Below are 18188 nucleotides of genomic sequence, written 5' to 3' on the forward strand. Positions count from 1 at the left end.
CAGAATGGTTCTCACTGAGAACAAACCAACACAAGAAACCCAAAACACAACCTCACTGGTTCGGGAAGCCACTGAGGCTCAACAGCTCTGACAACAGCATGTTAATACACAGCCCTATGGGCACCCATCAGAATTTCATATTTTGTAAGCTGTCTAGTCATGCATAATATGAATATTTATTCATCCCTCTCTGGTTGTTTGCCAGAGATTTATTTTAAGCTCCTTGGTTCTGGTGTAGCAGATATTCTCCTCCTCCTTCCATCCTTGCCTACACTGTCTTTGACACTGTCGACATCTCTCCCTGAGAGAGAAAGAAAATTAAAAAAAAAGAGAGAGAGGGAGACAGAACCTGCAATGTTAATGGAAGAACAGAGGAAGGTTAGAAAAAATGTCTTTTGACCTTCACAGTTTTTTCCTCAATGACATAAGATGAGTTAGGAGAGAATATAAGCACGTCTTAAGGTCAAAAAACTCATCAGCTGATAAATTAGTCTTTTTTACACCACAAAACTGAGTTAAAGTAAGGTATTCTGTCATATTTCTGTCAAAACTTGCCTGTGTTTTACTTAGGGCAGAGAAACTCAAGCATTTCAGTATAAAATAGAGTATTTTACACAGTTCATTTGGAGTTCAGAATAGTTTCTGCTCTTTTATACTTTTTATGGGATAGACTTTGAAATTGCATTTCTCAGCCTGCTGTTAATATCCACATCCCGGGCTTAAGAGTTTATTCTCTGCTTCATGCACACGTGTCACTCCCATTAATGCTAATGGAACCGAGTGAAAACGGAGCACTGAGGGAGAAAAAAGCACTTGCTAATCCTTTATAACCTCTCCGCACAGCAAAGTGATTTGTAAACCATGTGAGCCCAAAGATCGGGTAGAATAGCTGCGAACTTTGTGCCCGGAGTTACTGCCTGTTCCTTGGGTGCTACTAATAAGGGAGGGCATCCCGTGAACTACAGAAGCATGACTCTCTGATAGCAGCGGGGAAACACAGTTCTGTTTTTAATGACTGGCTTTTTAGGGTGCCACAAGCAGCCAGTGAATTGCAGAGGTGCTGCAGACCCAAACCCAAGTGCTTGGGCATCCTGCAGCACTGAGATATGGGATAGCATCAGCTGTGGGTGAAACGTGGACCCTCCTGCCACAAAGATGCTCCACCTCCATGGGGTTCCCAGGTAAGAGGCCCAGGCTGTGTTCACCCTTTTTTTGTGCTGCCCCCTTTATTCCAGGGCAGACAGTCATCGACCAACCCTTGCAATAGCAGACGTGGGCTTTGTTGCGCCTGCTTTCCCTGAGCATTTCTTCTTTAGCTATTTGCTGCAGGCTCCTCCTCAAGACAACACAAAGTAAAGGCAGAGTCAGCTCATGTGGAGATCAAGATCTTCACTCATCTCTATTTTTGTTTGCAGGGACAGATGCGGGCATGGGCAATGCCATACAAGCTACTCAAAAACCCTGTAACTATAATACCTAACAGCATAGCTAAATCAGAGGCACACATTTTGCCCTGAGAAGGAAGCTGCTGCTGTACCAGTGTCACCTGCAGTTCATAAATACAACAGGGGCTCACCAGCTTTATCAGTACTTGCCTGACATCACTTGCTGAAATGTGCTCTGACTGTAAAAAACAGGGATTAAAACTTGCATTGAAACATTTTAAAGTATTCCCTATACACCACACAAATAATTGATGAGAAGACCCTCTAACCAAATACTATCCATCAGTGCCAATACATGGGAGAATTGAAACTGACAGCATTAGAGCTTCGTGATTGATTTATTGCTTTGTAATCAATCATCCTGATTTGTTATCCAATATAGTTTTTTCCTCAAACAAGAAGTAGAAGGAGACCTATTATAAGCGTAATAATCTATATACTCATTACCTATAACAATTCCTCAGACGTAGGACTACTTATAAGCAGGGCAAAAATTAATTTAAGACATTTGTCAGTGTCACTCCGTTTAACAAATTATTACTTTAAACATCTTTGTCAAACATTATAGCTTCTGCTTTTGAAAAAAAAAAAAAAGATGGAAAAACTCAGAATGCTCATGAATAAACACCTGGATTTCCTGTCCCTGACACACGAGGCTGTTTTGCAGCCGGGAGAGCCGGAGTGTGGAAGAACCTGCAACTCCCACGAGGCTGCTTTGGCTCAGCAGTGCAGGGGAAGGAACAGTGCACGTGTGACTGCCCCGGGAGCTGGCAGAAGCCACGGTGGGGTACTGTGCACCCGTGATAAGAGCCACATTACCTTTCACAACCAGACTGCCCGTGCTGCTCGCCGTGCCGAAGTGGTTGGTTGCCACGCAGGTGTAGCTTCCCGCGTCGGCTTTGGTGACGTTGACAATCCGGAGGCTTCCGTCATCCAAAACCGAGATTCTGGAGAGACAATCAGGAGCAGAAGTTATGTATTTTTTATGTTAACATAAAATTCTTCTGAGTCTGCATTAATTATTAACAATTTGAACAACAGACAGTCCGCTGCCCATTACCGAGTGAGTTTAGCTGACGGAAATCTCTTAGGATGCAATTCATAAATACTGAATACATCATTTACATGAGTTTTCCATGTCTTTACTTGAGGGCAACTCTAATTTACACACCGGCAGCTTGTGTAGGTTTTATGTGAGGCTGTACTTTGGTACCGGGTGCTCACCATGACAACCCCTGCAACATGTGCTACGCAGGCTACATCTGAAGGGCTCGACACTTGCTGCTTAGCCATGCAGATGCCTCTGCTGAGCTGGGCAGTGCTGCAGGTGTTTCCTTGCTGCTGTCTTCCAGGAAATCCAGAGGGTTTGCAGTAAGGGTCCCACGCTGCCAAGTTTCCCCTCCCTGCTCCCCACCTCTCTGCCTGCAGTGCTCGGCTGCTTGCAGGTTAAAAAAAAAAAGATCCTATTTCATTCTCGTTCCCTCCTCACACAGATCCTCCCCATCATAGAAGTGCTTCCGTGGGCACTGCTAACTTTCTCTTGGAGGCAGCGTCCCACAGACCTAGTGTCTGTAGTGGGTACTACAGGCCTGAGATAATGTAGGAGACACAGGACAGCAAAGGAGCTTCAGCTGCAGTGGAAAATTCAGGTATTGCTCACTGCAGTGTCCTTAAATATTCCCAGGGAAATTCCAGTATCAGAAGCATCTTTGACCAACATCATCACTGCAACTGGTTAGCACAGTGTTAAAAGACTGTGGTTTTAAATACTTTGCCCCGACATCCTCTCTTTATTACTCCAAGTACTTCAATGCATCCCCTATTACATTTTTGTCATTTTCTTTTTAATTAGTACATTCTTACTTCAGCGTCTAGCAACCACAGAAAATACAATTATTTGAAGACGCACAAAAATAATCTGTAGAAACTCCAGGGAAACCTTCCCTCCAGCTGAATAGCATCTCTTTTAGCAAAACACTTGGTTGTCTGCTCAGTTCCATGTCTCCTACCACAATCTGCTTTCTGCCCTTCAGCCACTTTCAGACCTGCATTGAAAATCTGGTATTAATTCCTGCCTTCTCCTACTCAATTATTTCCTAATTTAACTAATTTGAAAGAAAATGAAGAAGCCTTCTTGCATCCTTAATGCCAATCAAGCTCTGTAAAACCGGATTGAGAAATTGGGCTGAAAGAAATGTAGCAAACAATGCCTGCACTCGTCGCAGAAATGCTCGGGGCCCTGCCAGGTGAGCACTGCTGGGCAGGGAACAGCAGCGGGCTGCGTGACTTGGCAGCAGCCTTTTTGTGTAGCCATGGTGTGACACTGGGGCAGGTTTGTGTCAGACAGAGCAGGAGGACAGAGCTGGCTGACAGAAGCAGGACAGCTGGGTTAAACACAAGCCCAAGGACAGCCGTCCCCACCAGCCAAGGGACTCCCCAGGCTCTGCACGCTGCAGCCACTGGGACAAGCACGGTCTCCAGAGGGACTCAGGAGATGTCGCTTCCCCTAGGAGAGCTGGTGCTGGTTCCTTCTGTCACATCATACCCTCTTGGTGGGCACATATGGGTCACCCACTCCACACAAAAATGTGACAGCCTGAGTGTCTTTACAGTGTCGGTATGGTGTGAAGAGGAGGAGGATGGTGCATGATGCTCCGACAGCAGCCACCAAACCTCCCTCCTGGCCTCTCCCTGACCTGCTCTTGCAGCAGCACAACAAGTAGACCATCTGTCAGAAACCAGGGGCAGAGGTTATATTTCACACATCAATAACAGTGATATTAATAGAAGTTTCTCAACTGGCTTATAGGCCTCCAAATTGTTGCAGTCAGTAGCATTCACTATTGTAATTTATTTTTGCAGGAGTCCAGTGACATATATTTGCTTCGGTAGCAGTTGCTCCAGTTCAATAATTGGAAGAGAGTAGTGTATAGCTACTTGTCTCTTATCTTTACCACTGTGTTGGCACAAATCAATGCATGTATTACATTAAACGTGCACTGGAGCACAGGACTTGCCATACTGGCCTCTAGTGCATGAGCCTGGGCAGCAGCACCACCAGCAGCTCCCGAGGAATTACTTACTGCTGTTATCAATTTCAGGTCTTTGGTAACAACAATGCCTTTCTGAAGGATGAAGGTGCCCTTGGCAGGCATTAAAATTCAAATCAATATAGAGGACAGAAACAAGCTCAGCAAGATGCTCCAGCTCAAGAAGGACCACCCTACACCAGCCTTGCTCTGCCAGGCTGTGTGCACTAACTCCCTCAGCATTTCTGCCATCAAGAAATCTGAAAAAAGTGGTGTTTTAGAATGTATTTCCATGGAGTTGAGATTTTATTTTTATTTATTTTGATCCATGTGGTTCAAAACTGTTCACAAGACAATTTCTTCCATGGGTCATTTCAATTGCATCTGTGGAAAAAACTAGCATCAATTTCAAATTTTAATGTATTTTCTGTCTGTGTCTTTCCCATGCCATTGGTTTCCTATTATTAAGTCATCTTTACTCCCAATGTAAAATTAGTTTGCAGTTAATGTGGACTGGATAACTCTAGGAACAACCTCTGGATGAGGTCAGCAAATCCACCACTGGCTCTGGCACAGTTACTGTTGTCTGTTTCTTCCCATCTCTGAGCAGAAAGCCCCAGCTGGCTGGTTTCAGTTTGAGCACACAGGCACCTTCTGACTCTGGTAACACACTGCAAAATGTTTGGGTGGGACTTGCACCAAGTTCTCCACACTCATTCCCCAGTGGGTGTCCATGCACGCCTCATTCGGGTGTGGTAACCAATTCCCTGTACACTCCTGTAAATTACCAGCATTACAAATAACAAATAATTGTGCAAGCTGTTTATTTTACTTTAATAAATCAGACTACTAAAATCTTAGTGTGAGTCATTGATTAGGAGGCCTTATGGTTATGTGGCTCTTTTTGCTGAAGGTGCTTTTCTACACTGAGTGTTTTGTGCCTTAATTTGAATCCAATGTGCTAGAAGTTAACAAGTAATTATTTTAACACTTTGAAATTTGTTACAGTTAGTTGAGAAAGTAAGAATGACTTTCACTGATTTTGCTACTTCACAAATTCTCTTTGCAGAAGTATTTGCATTAGGGGGGAGGAGAGGCTCATTGCAGGCCATTGAAGGTTCTCAAACTGCTAATTGGCTTGAAAGCAAACATCCCCTGATCAGCCGCTTTCAGCAGTTTGGTTGAACAAGTCCTTACAAGACCCAAAGTTCAAATTAAATGAAGTACTGCTCCCTACACTTTCTCTTCTGAAAAATACCTACAATATGTTCTCTAGTAAGAAGCTAGGAAGACTTAAAAATAAAGCACATTTCCCATAAAGGCAGATTACTTCAGAATAAAGCAGTGGTTGCTGAGCACACACCACTTTAAACCGCCTCAAACCCAAAAACTGAGCTATTGACCTGCTATTGAGTTCCCTGACACTGCTAACCACAGCACTGGGAGGAGGAACTAAAAATGTAAATCTGTTCTTGCACCAGTTAAAGCAACTGATAAACCGGCAGTTAGTCACTGCTGGTATCACAGAACAGACAAAGAGAAAAACATCCACTTAGAAGTATCAAGATGGTATAGGATATTTTAGCATCCTTACATAACAAAAGGTCATCTATTTTGAACATATTATATCATTTGTAGGAAAGAATCTGTTGACTTGTGTTGTCAACTGGAGATTTCAGATCCACAGAGAGCAAAGACTCAGCTGAAATTAGGAGATGAAAGGACTGGTTGTTTCCTAAACTGAAGCTTTGGGCTCTACCCCAGGAGGAACCGACCTTGTCAGATATTTGATTAGAAATCTTCTGGGGACAAAGGACCTTTAAAAATGCTGAAAACATCTCTCCCTAGCCTTCCTTGCCCAATTTTTGCCACTTCTGCAGCAGCTATAAAAACTTGCAAGCTGAACACTTTATATTACCCTAAAGAAGTCTTTTGCAAAATTGATAGGCACAGAGCTTTCACACTAGCCTCTTGCTGATGCTGTACACACAGTGACTGCCCGTGCCCTGTGCCAGCTCTGCAGGAATGGAAGTGCCTTAAGGCATTTGTCTGACTGGTTGGTGTGAACCCTGAAAACTACATGAAGGAGAAAGATGTGTCCTTTTGGATGAGACACTTCTAACTTGCACAGAGCAGTGCTATTCACAGATACCCAAGCCAGTGAGAAAGGATCTGCTCTGGTATCACGGCCACATCTGCACAGTCCTCTCTGATTAAGGCAGCAACTCCAATTTGCCCAGGATCTTCAGCAGCTGCTAGCGATGGATGGAAGAGGCCAGGCAGTCCCGGAGCAGTGTTAGGACAAATACCAGCACACAATCACTTGATCTACTACCCCCTGTTTTTCAAATCATGATACCTCTGCCGTATCAGTTAAGTCACCCGTCAGCAGGTTATGCTGCCCCCAGCCCGAACTGAGCACAACAGATCTGATTCATGGAGCTCACCTCGGCATCTCTCACTGCTGGGCAGAATTCCCAAGAGCAGATAAATATTTCTCAGCAAGTAACACATGCATTTAGAGATAGAATACATCCCGTTGAGATCAGTAAGAGTTTTATCACTGACTTAGTGAAAACAAGATTGAGCCCTTATTTGCAATATGAGTGATGGGTGAAAGCTGCAAAACGCCCAGAGCCCATCATAAAAGTGTTTATCAGTAATTACCTCCAGCCCAGCCCAGAGGAAATCTGACCTCTGGGTGTCTGACTGCAGCACTTGCATCTAACCAAGGCATACCTATGGTCTGCTGCTTGGGTCAACCCCATGCTGTGATACAGTATTTGCCCAGAGATTGCAGACTCACAATATTTACTGCAACATCTTGCTCCATTGTTTAATTAAAATGATTCAGTCCAGGAACCAAATATACCAGCTCTGCAAAGCCGGGGATTGATAAATCTCATCTGTATGTCGTGGGCTCCAGGTGAAAGCCTTTACAGGATAAGTGGCATGCTCATGTGCTGACCTTCTCACAGGGAATTACTTGCTCACTCACATCGTCCCCGCATCGCCGATACAAGATTTGCACCAGACAGATGATGCTGCAGGTATCCCTCAACACACTCTTGTCAGCATGCCCTCTATTTTTCTGTTCAGCAGATGGAAACGTGTGGAATAAGAATGGACGACAGAGGCAGTGCATATGGCAGGCTGCGTGTGACAGCAGCGGTTTTCTTCCCCAGGGACACGGGGCGCAGGCAGGCAGCCGAACTGCTGGACTGCAGATTACAGCTGGAGTCTTTCTTTGGAGCAAAGTACTCATAATTATACTGACCTTTTTTTAAATCTCACATGGTTTTATTAGCTCTGCTGCAGTGAAATAAGGTATGTTGCTTCTTATCTGATAATTTCAGCATTTTAATTTAGGAAATACAAGCATAACTACACTTGCTTTCACTGTTGATTAAACACAGACATCCGAAATATTTCATGCTTCGCCAAGTGAATATTTTTAATTTTTTTTCCCCCAGGAAACAATGCTTAGGATGTCCGATCCTTTTTCTATTACAGGGAGAAAAGATGTCTTAGAGCAAGCATTTAAATGAATGTCAGTTGGAAGAAACACACACTGAGTGCAATTTGAGATAAAACTACCATTGATCCCTTCATGTACAGCCTTTGTGGCAGTGGTTGACATGGCTATTGAAAAGGGACTGCGGTGCCAGAGTTCTTCTAAGAGATAATCCGTCTTCTGAGAGAAGATTTAGGGTAAATGTACCTGTGAAAAACAGTGTATTTCAGCCTACATGATGAATGGCTTATTGTCCTTCCTCCGGAGCCTCGCTTGGGCTGGGGGGTGGAAGCAGCAGGAAAGGAAAGGCATCAGGCAGAGCAGCCTGAATTCTCGTCAGTGTGTCTGCTCAGCCCTTACCTAGCTCATAGGCAGGAGTAGCGAGAGCAATTTTTAGCCTAACAACAACTTTGCTTTGTGCCACAACTCCACTACAAATGTAAATGATTCCAGGCAATTGCATTATTTATCAAATTATTTCTATCACATGTCTTTGCAGCAGTTTATTACCTTTTTAATAATGCTTCCCATGCAATGAGGCAGCGACTGGGATTATTAAAATGATCTCATAAAAGCGGTATTGGCCATTAGGCTATTTCAGGAAAACACAGAGATTTAGAAATGCTCACGGGTCTGAATGCAGAAGCCTGGCTGTGAGGGAGGATTTACTACTCACAGCCCTCCCCGAGCCAGGGACAGCGCTCACCAGTACCTGCCCGTCACTGTGAAGGATGGGCTGCTTCCGAGTACGGTCCACAGCCAATAATTCCTGTGGCCATGGGATGCTCCCGCTGTGTGTGACTACAACCTTTATGTGGCACAAATAAATAACAGTAAGGTTAGAGCTGTCTGCTTGATAGCATTAATCCCCATTACAGTACGCGCTGAGGTCAATGTGGGCTTTGCAGGGCTCCACTCAACACCCTGGATGGCTGCTAGAGCGTGCAGGGAGGTAAGGACAAGAGGACAGCCCTGATCGTGACCCCCCAGCTTCAAGCCACCTGAGATTTCCCACCCTGTATGAACACAGACGAAAACACCGTTATCTCCCTGTGCATGGACGGGACTTTCCAGGCTTGGGCTTCACCCACCTGTGCCCCCGAGAGCGGCTCTGGCTCCAAACATTTTTGCCTAACTGGGAAAGGTGTGAAGCGGATGGTGTCCCTGCTGCCATTACGCCACCATGTCCTGAGGGCTAGGGCCAGCAAAGCACCATGAGCAAGGACAAGTTGGATTCGTGTCTAACCTGGCCATTAGGTTGCATCTGAGTGAACTGCAGGAAGATATTGTCTGCTGGAATGGCATTACAGTGGTTTTTATTTGATCATCCATCTAAACACATAACTGGTATTGACAGCCAGACGACGCAGGCAGCCTTTTACAGATACACAACTTCTTGTCCAGGACCTGTTAGTTTTGATTTAGATAACCACCTACAGCTGCTTCAGTACTTATTTGTCTATAACTACTTGTCTTTTCATGGTTCACGGAAAAGTCTGAGCTAATTTAGAGCCTCAGTCAAAGCCCATTTAATTTAGTACATGTCTTTCTCTTTGTGAAAGCAGGCATTAGATAAGGCCTTACTTATCCATGACAACTGGCAGGTCTCTTAACAGCAAACTCACTATAATTAATTTCCAGGTAAGAACTATATTTGCTCAAAATAAACTGAGCTAAAATCCTGCTCCACTTAGTTTAATAGGAAAGTTTCCACCACCTTTGCTGGAGCTGTGTCTTACATGGGACTACAGAGCCTGAGGATGAAGTGGTCATGTGGCACAGGGCTGCAGGACAGCCAGGGCTTCTGTCCTGTGGGTGTTCTTGACCTCTAAGGCAGGATTCTTAGATATATATATATATTCCGAACAAACACTTGCTGGCAAAGGCCAGGAAAACCACCTTTGCACCGTTTTTACCAGTACATCTGAGTCAGGAAGGACACCAGAAGGTTTCCTGCTACAATCAGGGCAACTGGGAATTAGCAAGAAGCCTGTGATGTACACAGTTTGGGTTCAGTTGGTCTTTGCTGTGCTCTGGGACTACAAGGAATGCACAAAGATTTAAAACAGACCTTTTCAAAAGCCTTTCTTGGTAACAGCTGCTCTTACCTTGCTGCATCACAAATACAGAGTATTACGCTATTTTTTATTGATGTGGATCTTATTTGAGGGATGCAAATTGTGTGTAAACTTGTTTTCATCTTATGCTTTTCATTTACAGGCTTGCTAAGGATGAAGAATTAAAAGTGAGGAGAGTACAAACTAAAATTCTTTCTGATTATTGTAAAAAAAAAAAAATAAAAAAAACTAAAAAACAGTAAATATTTTTCCAGAGATAAAGAAAAATAGAACATATTTTGCTCGAACAAATATTTTTGAGAAAAAAATGGGGCCCTCCTTGACATCCAACAGCATAACTCCACTGAACTCAGGATCAGTCAGTATAAACGAGTGATGGAGCTGGCATCCTAAGTTCTTCCCACAATTTTATTTTTCAGCAAACTGTTTACTTGCACTGACAGAGCAGTCCAAATAAATAATATAGCACCCAGCATATATTAATATCTATCAACACAAAAGCTGTGTTTTGTCATCATCCTCCTTTTTGCCCAGAAATTTTAAAGGCAAGTGTGGAACTGATGAAACCCTGTCCTGAAGGAGTGGGCAGGAAAGAAGTGAGCATTTACAGCTATTAGAGACTTCATGTAAATTGTTCAGAGATGCCTAGGGTCATAATTCAAATATAAAAGTATCCCTGGGTTATCTAAGAAGAACAGTTCTCTACAAAATATCTTTCTTAAGGGATGCTGATAACAGGAAGAAACAAATGAAAACCAAACACAAACACAGCCAGGGACCCCGAAGGAAAAGAGAAAGCTGTTGTGAATTTCAAATAATAGAAACCTTTAGTCTTCTCTCCCTTTACACTGTTTTTTCATTACACACAGAATTAAAATAAATACAGTAAGAAAGACCCTGTCATGAAAATAAATATTTGAAGAAGCAGATCTGAGCAAAGCAAAAGGACGCTCGTTTTTACAGCTTTCATTCCTTAGACATGAGGCAATAATTTGAGCTATCTGGGAAGATTTTCTGAGTCTGGAAGGGTCCAATGGTGCAAAGAGCCAATTTTCCATTGATTTTGGTGGGAAACAAAGACCAATCTTCATGGGAAACTGCCCTTTTAGCACAGCTCTCGCAGTTTATTTTTACAGATCGAGTTGGCCGTGTGTCACAGAACACGAAAGCAGCACTGGGAAGGAAGGGGTGCTCAGGGTCCTGAGCGTGCCCCTTGCACAGCCCAGGCTCTGGTGCTTCAGCAGCCCCACATCTTCTCTTCCTGGCATGCTCACAGACCACCTCGTAGAAGGCTAAAGCATCTATGTGTGCACAGCTGCCCACCCATGGGCATGCAGCTCCCCACCAAGTATTCTCGCACTCAGAAGCGAGGTGAACCTCACATAAAAAAGCAGCAGGTGCTTTGAAGCCGTTCCTGCATTCACTCTACCTAATGTTCGGTGAAATATTTGCTATGCTTGTTCTTCCACAGCAGTGATTAGAGCCAGAGGCATGGAGATTAAGTGACTTCTCCCAGACGATAAAGAGGGACGGTGCCGATCTGAGGAATCAAATTTGGAAGCGCAGCCTCCAGCCACCCTCGCTAACAACTCCTTCCCCATCAAGGAGAAGCCAGCACCCTCTACCTACAGCAAACGCTTCAGAGGCTTGACAAACATAACCATTAACACAAACTCCACTGAAGCTCATAAAAATTATTCTCTTATGAGGAAAAAAAAAAATCTGTAAGAGATTTTCTGTGCATCATCTGCTGACACAAACCGTTTCTGGGAGCATTCGTGAGATTAGAGCAGAAGCAGTAAATGCATTCTCAGCTTATTCGCTCCAGCTGATACCATCTGAATACATGCCCAAAGGCATAGTCTCTCAAAGATAACACATCTTTTCCTCTAGTTTCAACAAAAAATGCCCACAGAACAAAGATAAATTACCCACTCCACTTGTAATCGACATTAACATAGATTTGCAAGATCCAAAGACACATTTACGTCACCTAAAAATGGTGTTAAAATAATCATCAAAAACATCACCGAGTCTGGTAGAATGTCTAAAAAGTTCATTAGAAATCCTTTCTTTTTCCCCAGTAGACATATAATTATTTCCTTGGATTTTAAACATGCATTTCTTAAAGCGTAAAATCTGTAAAATCATTATCTTTTAGTTCCTAATTATGAAAATATCCAAGAGAAGAAACATTTGATATATTTTTTTCCTTTCAAGATGCTATAATCATTATTATTATTATCATTTTAAAATTAAAGGACATGTATGAACCATACATGAATTTCAAACTGTGTTTAGAAGGCTAATTACAGGCATTTATTGTTGAAAGGGCTGGCTGCGGCGTGTGCTTGCAACAGAGAGAAATCTGCCTCGCCGCGGGGAGCCAGATCCTGCCTGCGCCCGACACAACAGCTCCGCGGGGGAGAACTCTGACTTTCCTGGAGTGTTTTTACCGAGAGGGAGAAATAATTTGTAGCTGCATGTAGGGTACCTGGAGATGAATTTAATAATCATAAAGATGAAACACCTCGAGCAGGACAAGCAGCAGCTGTTTAACAGCACTCGGCGAATGGCAGTGTAAGCACGGGACATGTCTCACTGTGCCCCGGGGCTCTGAAGCCTCTGAGAACGGGGCTGCCTGCATGCTTCGCTCTCTCCTCTTTCAACCCCCTACAAGCAAGGCTCTATTTTAAAACGAATTGCCATGACCCATGGTAAAAGTCTGCTGACTTCTCTAGGTACTCTGGGTCCCACCAACACGGCAAGGTCGGATGTACCACAGCCAGGCTGCGGTCTCCATGCGGTGACAGCCAAGCCGTACGTGTGTCCACGCTGCACCCTCACCACACCAAAAAGAGTCTGCTGGGAGAATGGCAACAGCTTGCTGACAGCACGGAGCAGATAAATGAATGTGCACGTTTTAGGGATCAGCCTAATTACTTTAGACAACATAAAATGGCAGCAAATCTGTGATCTAAATAAATCTCTAACCTTGCTCAGATAACCATTTTGCTAGGAACATTTGCTCAAGAACAGAGGGAGAAGGCAATGCAGCAAGGAACACTGGAGTTGCCAACTTACTATCAGCACTCAAGTCAGACAATTAGGAGGCTGGTAGAGTGAAACAGCTGAACATCTAACCTTTGTGGAAGTATCATTTAGAGGGTTATGTATACAAGCATACAGCAAGTTTCTCCAACTACAGAAGCGATAAGAATTATTATGGCCCAATATAGAGCAGGAAAGGAAAAAAAGCCTGGTAACTCTCCTTCTGATGAAGCCAAGAGCAGTTAGTGACCTACTCCTACAGAAAACTATGACCAAGCTGTATGGTTTTCACCGACGGACTTCAGAGGAGGCAATGAGCACAGAGCTGCCAGCCGGCTCCGCTCCTTCCCCTTGCTGACACTGTGCCCGCGAGCGCCCAGGAGAGCAGCAAGTGAGCTGGGGCAGACTCTCAAGGTGCTCGTCCCAGAGCTGTCATTTCAGGCTGACAAAACCACAGTGAGGTGAGCTTGTGCTTCAGCATGCTGGGATCCTACAGACCACACAAAGCTAACATCAGCTTCTGTGGGTGTAGGAATGATCTGTGAACATGAGGCCATCAAGACTCAGAGGGCTTCCTTAGGTGCTCTGACCAGTGAATCAAGTGGTTTCCTGGCTCATTTTAGTTCTCTTTTGCAGAAAAAAATAGTTAATGTTAGTACATGCCAGTTATTTCAGACATTCCCATGAAGTAGAGCCATCCTCTGCCATTGTCTTTGAAAAGTAAGATGAATGCTGCATTGCCGGCTCAAACTTCAAAAAGCTATTTGTAGGGTGTCATTTTTCATATCGCCTAGGCAGGATGTAATGAAAAACCGACATGTTATTGATGGTTTGGTTACCTGTCTGCCTTAAAGAAATTGCACAGGTGCTTTATTTTGAAAGAAAAAAGTCTACACAATTAATGCAAAACAATGATAGGAAGCATCCTTTGAGGTTTTATTTTCTGCTGAGGTGTCACCAGACTGCATGTCCAAAAGCCACTGCTAGCAATTCATCTCTCAAGTAATCAGTATAAAAATATTATCATGGTTTGTACTCTGGCACCAGACTGGAAAAGATGTGCTGCCTGTCCTATTGCCATTTTGTTTCTGGCTGTTTAAAGCAATTAGTAACTAATTAGGAAGTTTGAGGCAACAAATAAAAAATGGGAATTCATACAGCTTTTTAAACTCCAGACACGCTGACAGAGTAAGAGAAAAGGCTCTCCTTTCTTGTCTGATTTCACAACTTTTCCTTCTCAAAATGGCATAGCATCGAAATAAACATGTTAAAATTTTTTATTAAAATGACACCCAATCTGATGGCTCTGTAAAGGAACAGCCCTCGTGAGGACATGCTGAGGATGTTAACCCTGGAGAAAACCACGGCTAAGGTCTTTCCTTCTCACAAGAAAAAAGCCTCTGAATGGTTTTAAAGTACAGAAGCCAACAAAGCCATCTAGTCACACACAACGAACATCTCAGCTGTAGTCTCCTGTCTGCTCCTTTCCACCTTCCACTGCCCCATCCCAGTCTCACAAACCCTCATCTTCCCTTCAGAAGTCACGAGGGCACTGAGACTTCTAAAAGTGAGCTTACTCTTCTAGATCATCTCTGACCAGAGATGATATGGTGGAGAGCAGCTATGAAATATCTGGAAAGATCTGGGCCTAAATTGCTTAAATTGTGAAGCACATAAGCACTTCTGCAAATGAACCTTGAGCACTTTCTGGAAACGCGGCTCTCTCCTGACCATTATCTGACAAGGTCCAAGTTTGCTGTGCACGCTTTACAGTTCTTAATGCTGCCGTAACTGAATTCAATGAGTAAATGCCATTATATGCTGCATGTCTGTGCTTTTATTGGTTTTCAACTAAAAAAAAATATAAAAATCTTCCTGCTTTAAGCACTATGGCTTTGTGTGTGCAAGAGTGCGCTCATATATCACAAAGCTTGTCAAGACTGCAAGATAATGGGACCAACTGGGAAAATTTCCATGAAGACAGCGAGCGTGCCTGGAGTATCTAGGTCAGATCCTTCTCTAACAAAGTGCACTATGAGGGTCCCTTTATACAGAAACTTGTTTAATTAAGATAACAGATGTTGCTATTACATGAGTCCTAGTGAGTGCCTGTTTAATTGGACACTTTCATATTCTTTGCTACCAGCACAGAACATCATTTGTTTTTTATGAATTTCTTTCCTTACAATTAAACCGTACAAACAATGCACTGTATATTCATAGAAAAGAAACAGCTCTAATGATATAAGGGCTCTACATGAACAAGAACGGGAGAAGACTAATTTGTTTGGGGGCTTAAAAGTACAATTATTTTTCTGTCCTGGACTGGGTATATGTCTGGTACCACAGTAAATGTGACTTCCAATAGCTTTAGGAGAACATTACAAATGAAAACCATTGTGTACATATTTTAAACATTCATTATTTCAAGGGAAAACACATTAGACTTTGACACGTGCAAGTTCTTACCAAGTGCATGAGTTAGCTGACAACAGAACAGGGAAGCACTGGCAACTGTGTGATTGAGCAGGAAACTGATAAATTTCTCCTTGAAATTCTTTCACCTGAATTTCTCCTTTAATTTCACAACTCTAAAGCAGGTTATGGATTCAGCCTTGTGCTCAGACTGTCCATGCCAAACCTGCTGCAGGCCAGGTGTTGGTGTCTCAGGACACTAAACCAACCACATTCACTGTACAGCTGGAGCTGGAGGGCACTGCCAGCCCTGCTCACCTCCTTACAGTGATGTCCAAAACCATCACAGAACAAGGCTTCACCAACATAGGACCACTCCTAGTGCCGCTACCACTCACTAAACCAGACTACATGCTTCACTCCACTGCTGCGCCACAGCCCGGCTAACACAGCGGCAGGATGGCCAGGCAGCAGTGCTAACAAACCCCAAGACTGGCAGAAAAGCAGATAAATGAAAGATATCTTGGATTTCCTGCACACAGCCTACACTGCCTGGAGCTGGGAATCAACACAGAATGAGAGCAGCAGGAAGCAATGAGAGACTGAAACATGATGTCTCCCTCACCTCCTCTTGACCCACACACCACTATGGCTTCATGCTCTGGGAAATGACACGTGCATCTCTGAGAGACTGAAATCTGAAGTGACATCCTCTGTGAAAAATAAATAAATGCAAATCTTACCAAAAGACCTGCATGTAAATTAGAGTAATTTCTTGAATCTCAAAAACAAGTAACTGATGAAACAGGGAAGACTCATGAAGAAAGTCATGCCAACCCTGCAGTACAAACCAGCATCTAACAATCCCTTCCACCTCTACTCCAAGGAAATTATTCCATGCCAATAGCAAAACACATCACTTTGACCAATTCCCTTAGAAATTTTCTTAAAGTACTCTAACAAAAGGACCTTTGTTAGGAAGATACTAAGAGACAGTTCAATCCACGCAGTTGAGTGTGTAAAAGCCCTGGGGTGTCACTACAGATCTCCTTGTCAGCATCAGCCTTAATGCTAAGCCCCACTGGGCTCAGCCCTTGGATGGTGTTTGCCTACGTGGATGAACCTGGAAGTCTGCTGGTAGCAATGTTCTTTTTCTGGCGGCTATGGAAAACCATATGGACATTAGGAAAATCTAATTGTTTCAAAATTAAGGTTGAATTAACCATTTTCTATTATTTAATTATCATTTCCTGATATATATTTCAAGGTGAATTTCAGTTCTGTTCCAGGATGTTCCTCTAACAGTTTGGAGTGTGGGAGCAGCTGTGACAGAGTCTTATTTTAATTTCAGCTGGCAGAGCTCTGCGTAGCTCTAGGATTTTCCTCTAATCATGCACAGCTCGATTCTCCCTCTAGTACCCAGGAAATCTGAATGAAGGAGTCAGGGACGACAGTGACTTGTGATTTCCACCAGAGTGAGGACGAACTGCTTGTGCTTACAGCTAGCACAGTTCTCTGTGGGAGCCATGCTGTAATTATGAACAAATTGAAAGCTTTCTATGATAAGATCACCTGAAAATAAAGGTTTTAAAACACAAGTCTTAGTAATAAATTTATGTAATGTTGTGGCATTAGGTGTAATTGAATTATTATGAGAGGATTAAGAAAATCCTGCAAGAACAATCTGAGTGCCGTGACTTCCCCTCCCACTCCTGGCAATGAACAGCATATACAGTGTCATACTAGGAAATAATTGTCACAAATGGGAAATTCTGGGCTCTGTAAGATGCTTGATCTGCAGCTGGCATTCAGGAGTTTAAAGGAAAGACTCCCCATTAAGGACTGGCTTTCATTCACACCAGTGTTATGCAGGGGTCATCAATTAATGGAAGATTTTCCAGATTTGTGGGTAGCTGTGGATATCTGTTTTATCTTGGTAAATCTCAGGTGAAATTATCCTCCACCTCTGTAACTCCCACTGACATCTAGGAATGATTCATTTGGTTTCTGAGACAGCTTCTGTGTAAAACATGGACTCGGTTTGTCTTTCAGATGGTGTAATAACTGCAGAAGACCATGTCTCTGAGTATAATGTTTGTCTGATCCCTATCCAATGTGTATACAATGCCATAGATGACTATGTATTTTATATTCAAAAACTCACTTGACAATGACTATTGTATTTCACAAAATCAGAGGGATAAGGACATAAGATAATAAGAAGATTAAAATGCCAGTGAGAATTAAGTAGAAACCATACTTTCTGGCTTCTGTAGTCTGTGCCCTCCTTCCTCTCTATAATGTTTTTTGCCTGGTTTGAATGCCCTGGTTTCGGGCAGCTGGGCAGTAGTACCCTTCAGCTCGATCTCAGAGGTCTAAGTTCTAAGAGTCATTCTGCTGTAGGTGGCACATGACTCAAACTGAACCTATACAATAGGAATCCAGCTCTCCAGAACATCTCTTCTACTGTTGAGACAGAATAAGGGGATTGGAGGTTAAACTCATCTGGAAATATAAGAGAACCAAATGGCATATGAAAAACATTCTGAAACCTCAGCACTAATCTTTCTGTCTGAAGGAACAGTCTGAAGCAACCCCAAAGATGTAACAGTTTTGCAATAACCAAGGACACTAATTCCACCTTGAGCTCCCAATT

The 18188-nt window shown here is 43.2% G+C and overlaps 1 protein-coding gene across 2 annotated transcripts in view; it reads right to left on the reverse strand.

The window, feature by feature from the left end:
• Positions 1–18188, reverse strand: part of LOC309881978 (contactin-4) — a 296368-nt gene that overhangs the window by 33215 nt on the left and 244965 nt on the right. For both annotated transcript variants that reach the window (XR_014318217.1, XM_082768563.1), the window contains exon 13: positions 2265–2392. Coding sequence is in view for 1 of the 2 variants with exons in the window: in XM_082768563.1 (XP_082624689.1) it covers positions 2265–2392 (128 nt within the window). In the remaining variant the exon portion in view is untranslated. The remainder of the gene's footprint in view (positions 1–2264; positions 2393–18188) is intronic.

The sequence above is a fragment of the Aythya marila genome, assembly GCF_965140915.1.
Source record: "Aythya marila genome assembly, chromosome: 10".
In the NCBI taxonomy this organism is placed as follows: domain Eukaryota; kingdom Metazoa; phylum Chordata; class Aves; order Anseriformes; family Anatidae; genus Aythya; species Aythya marila.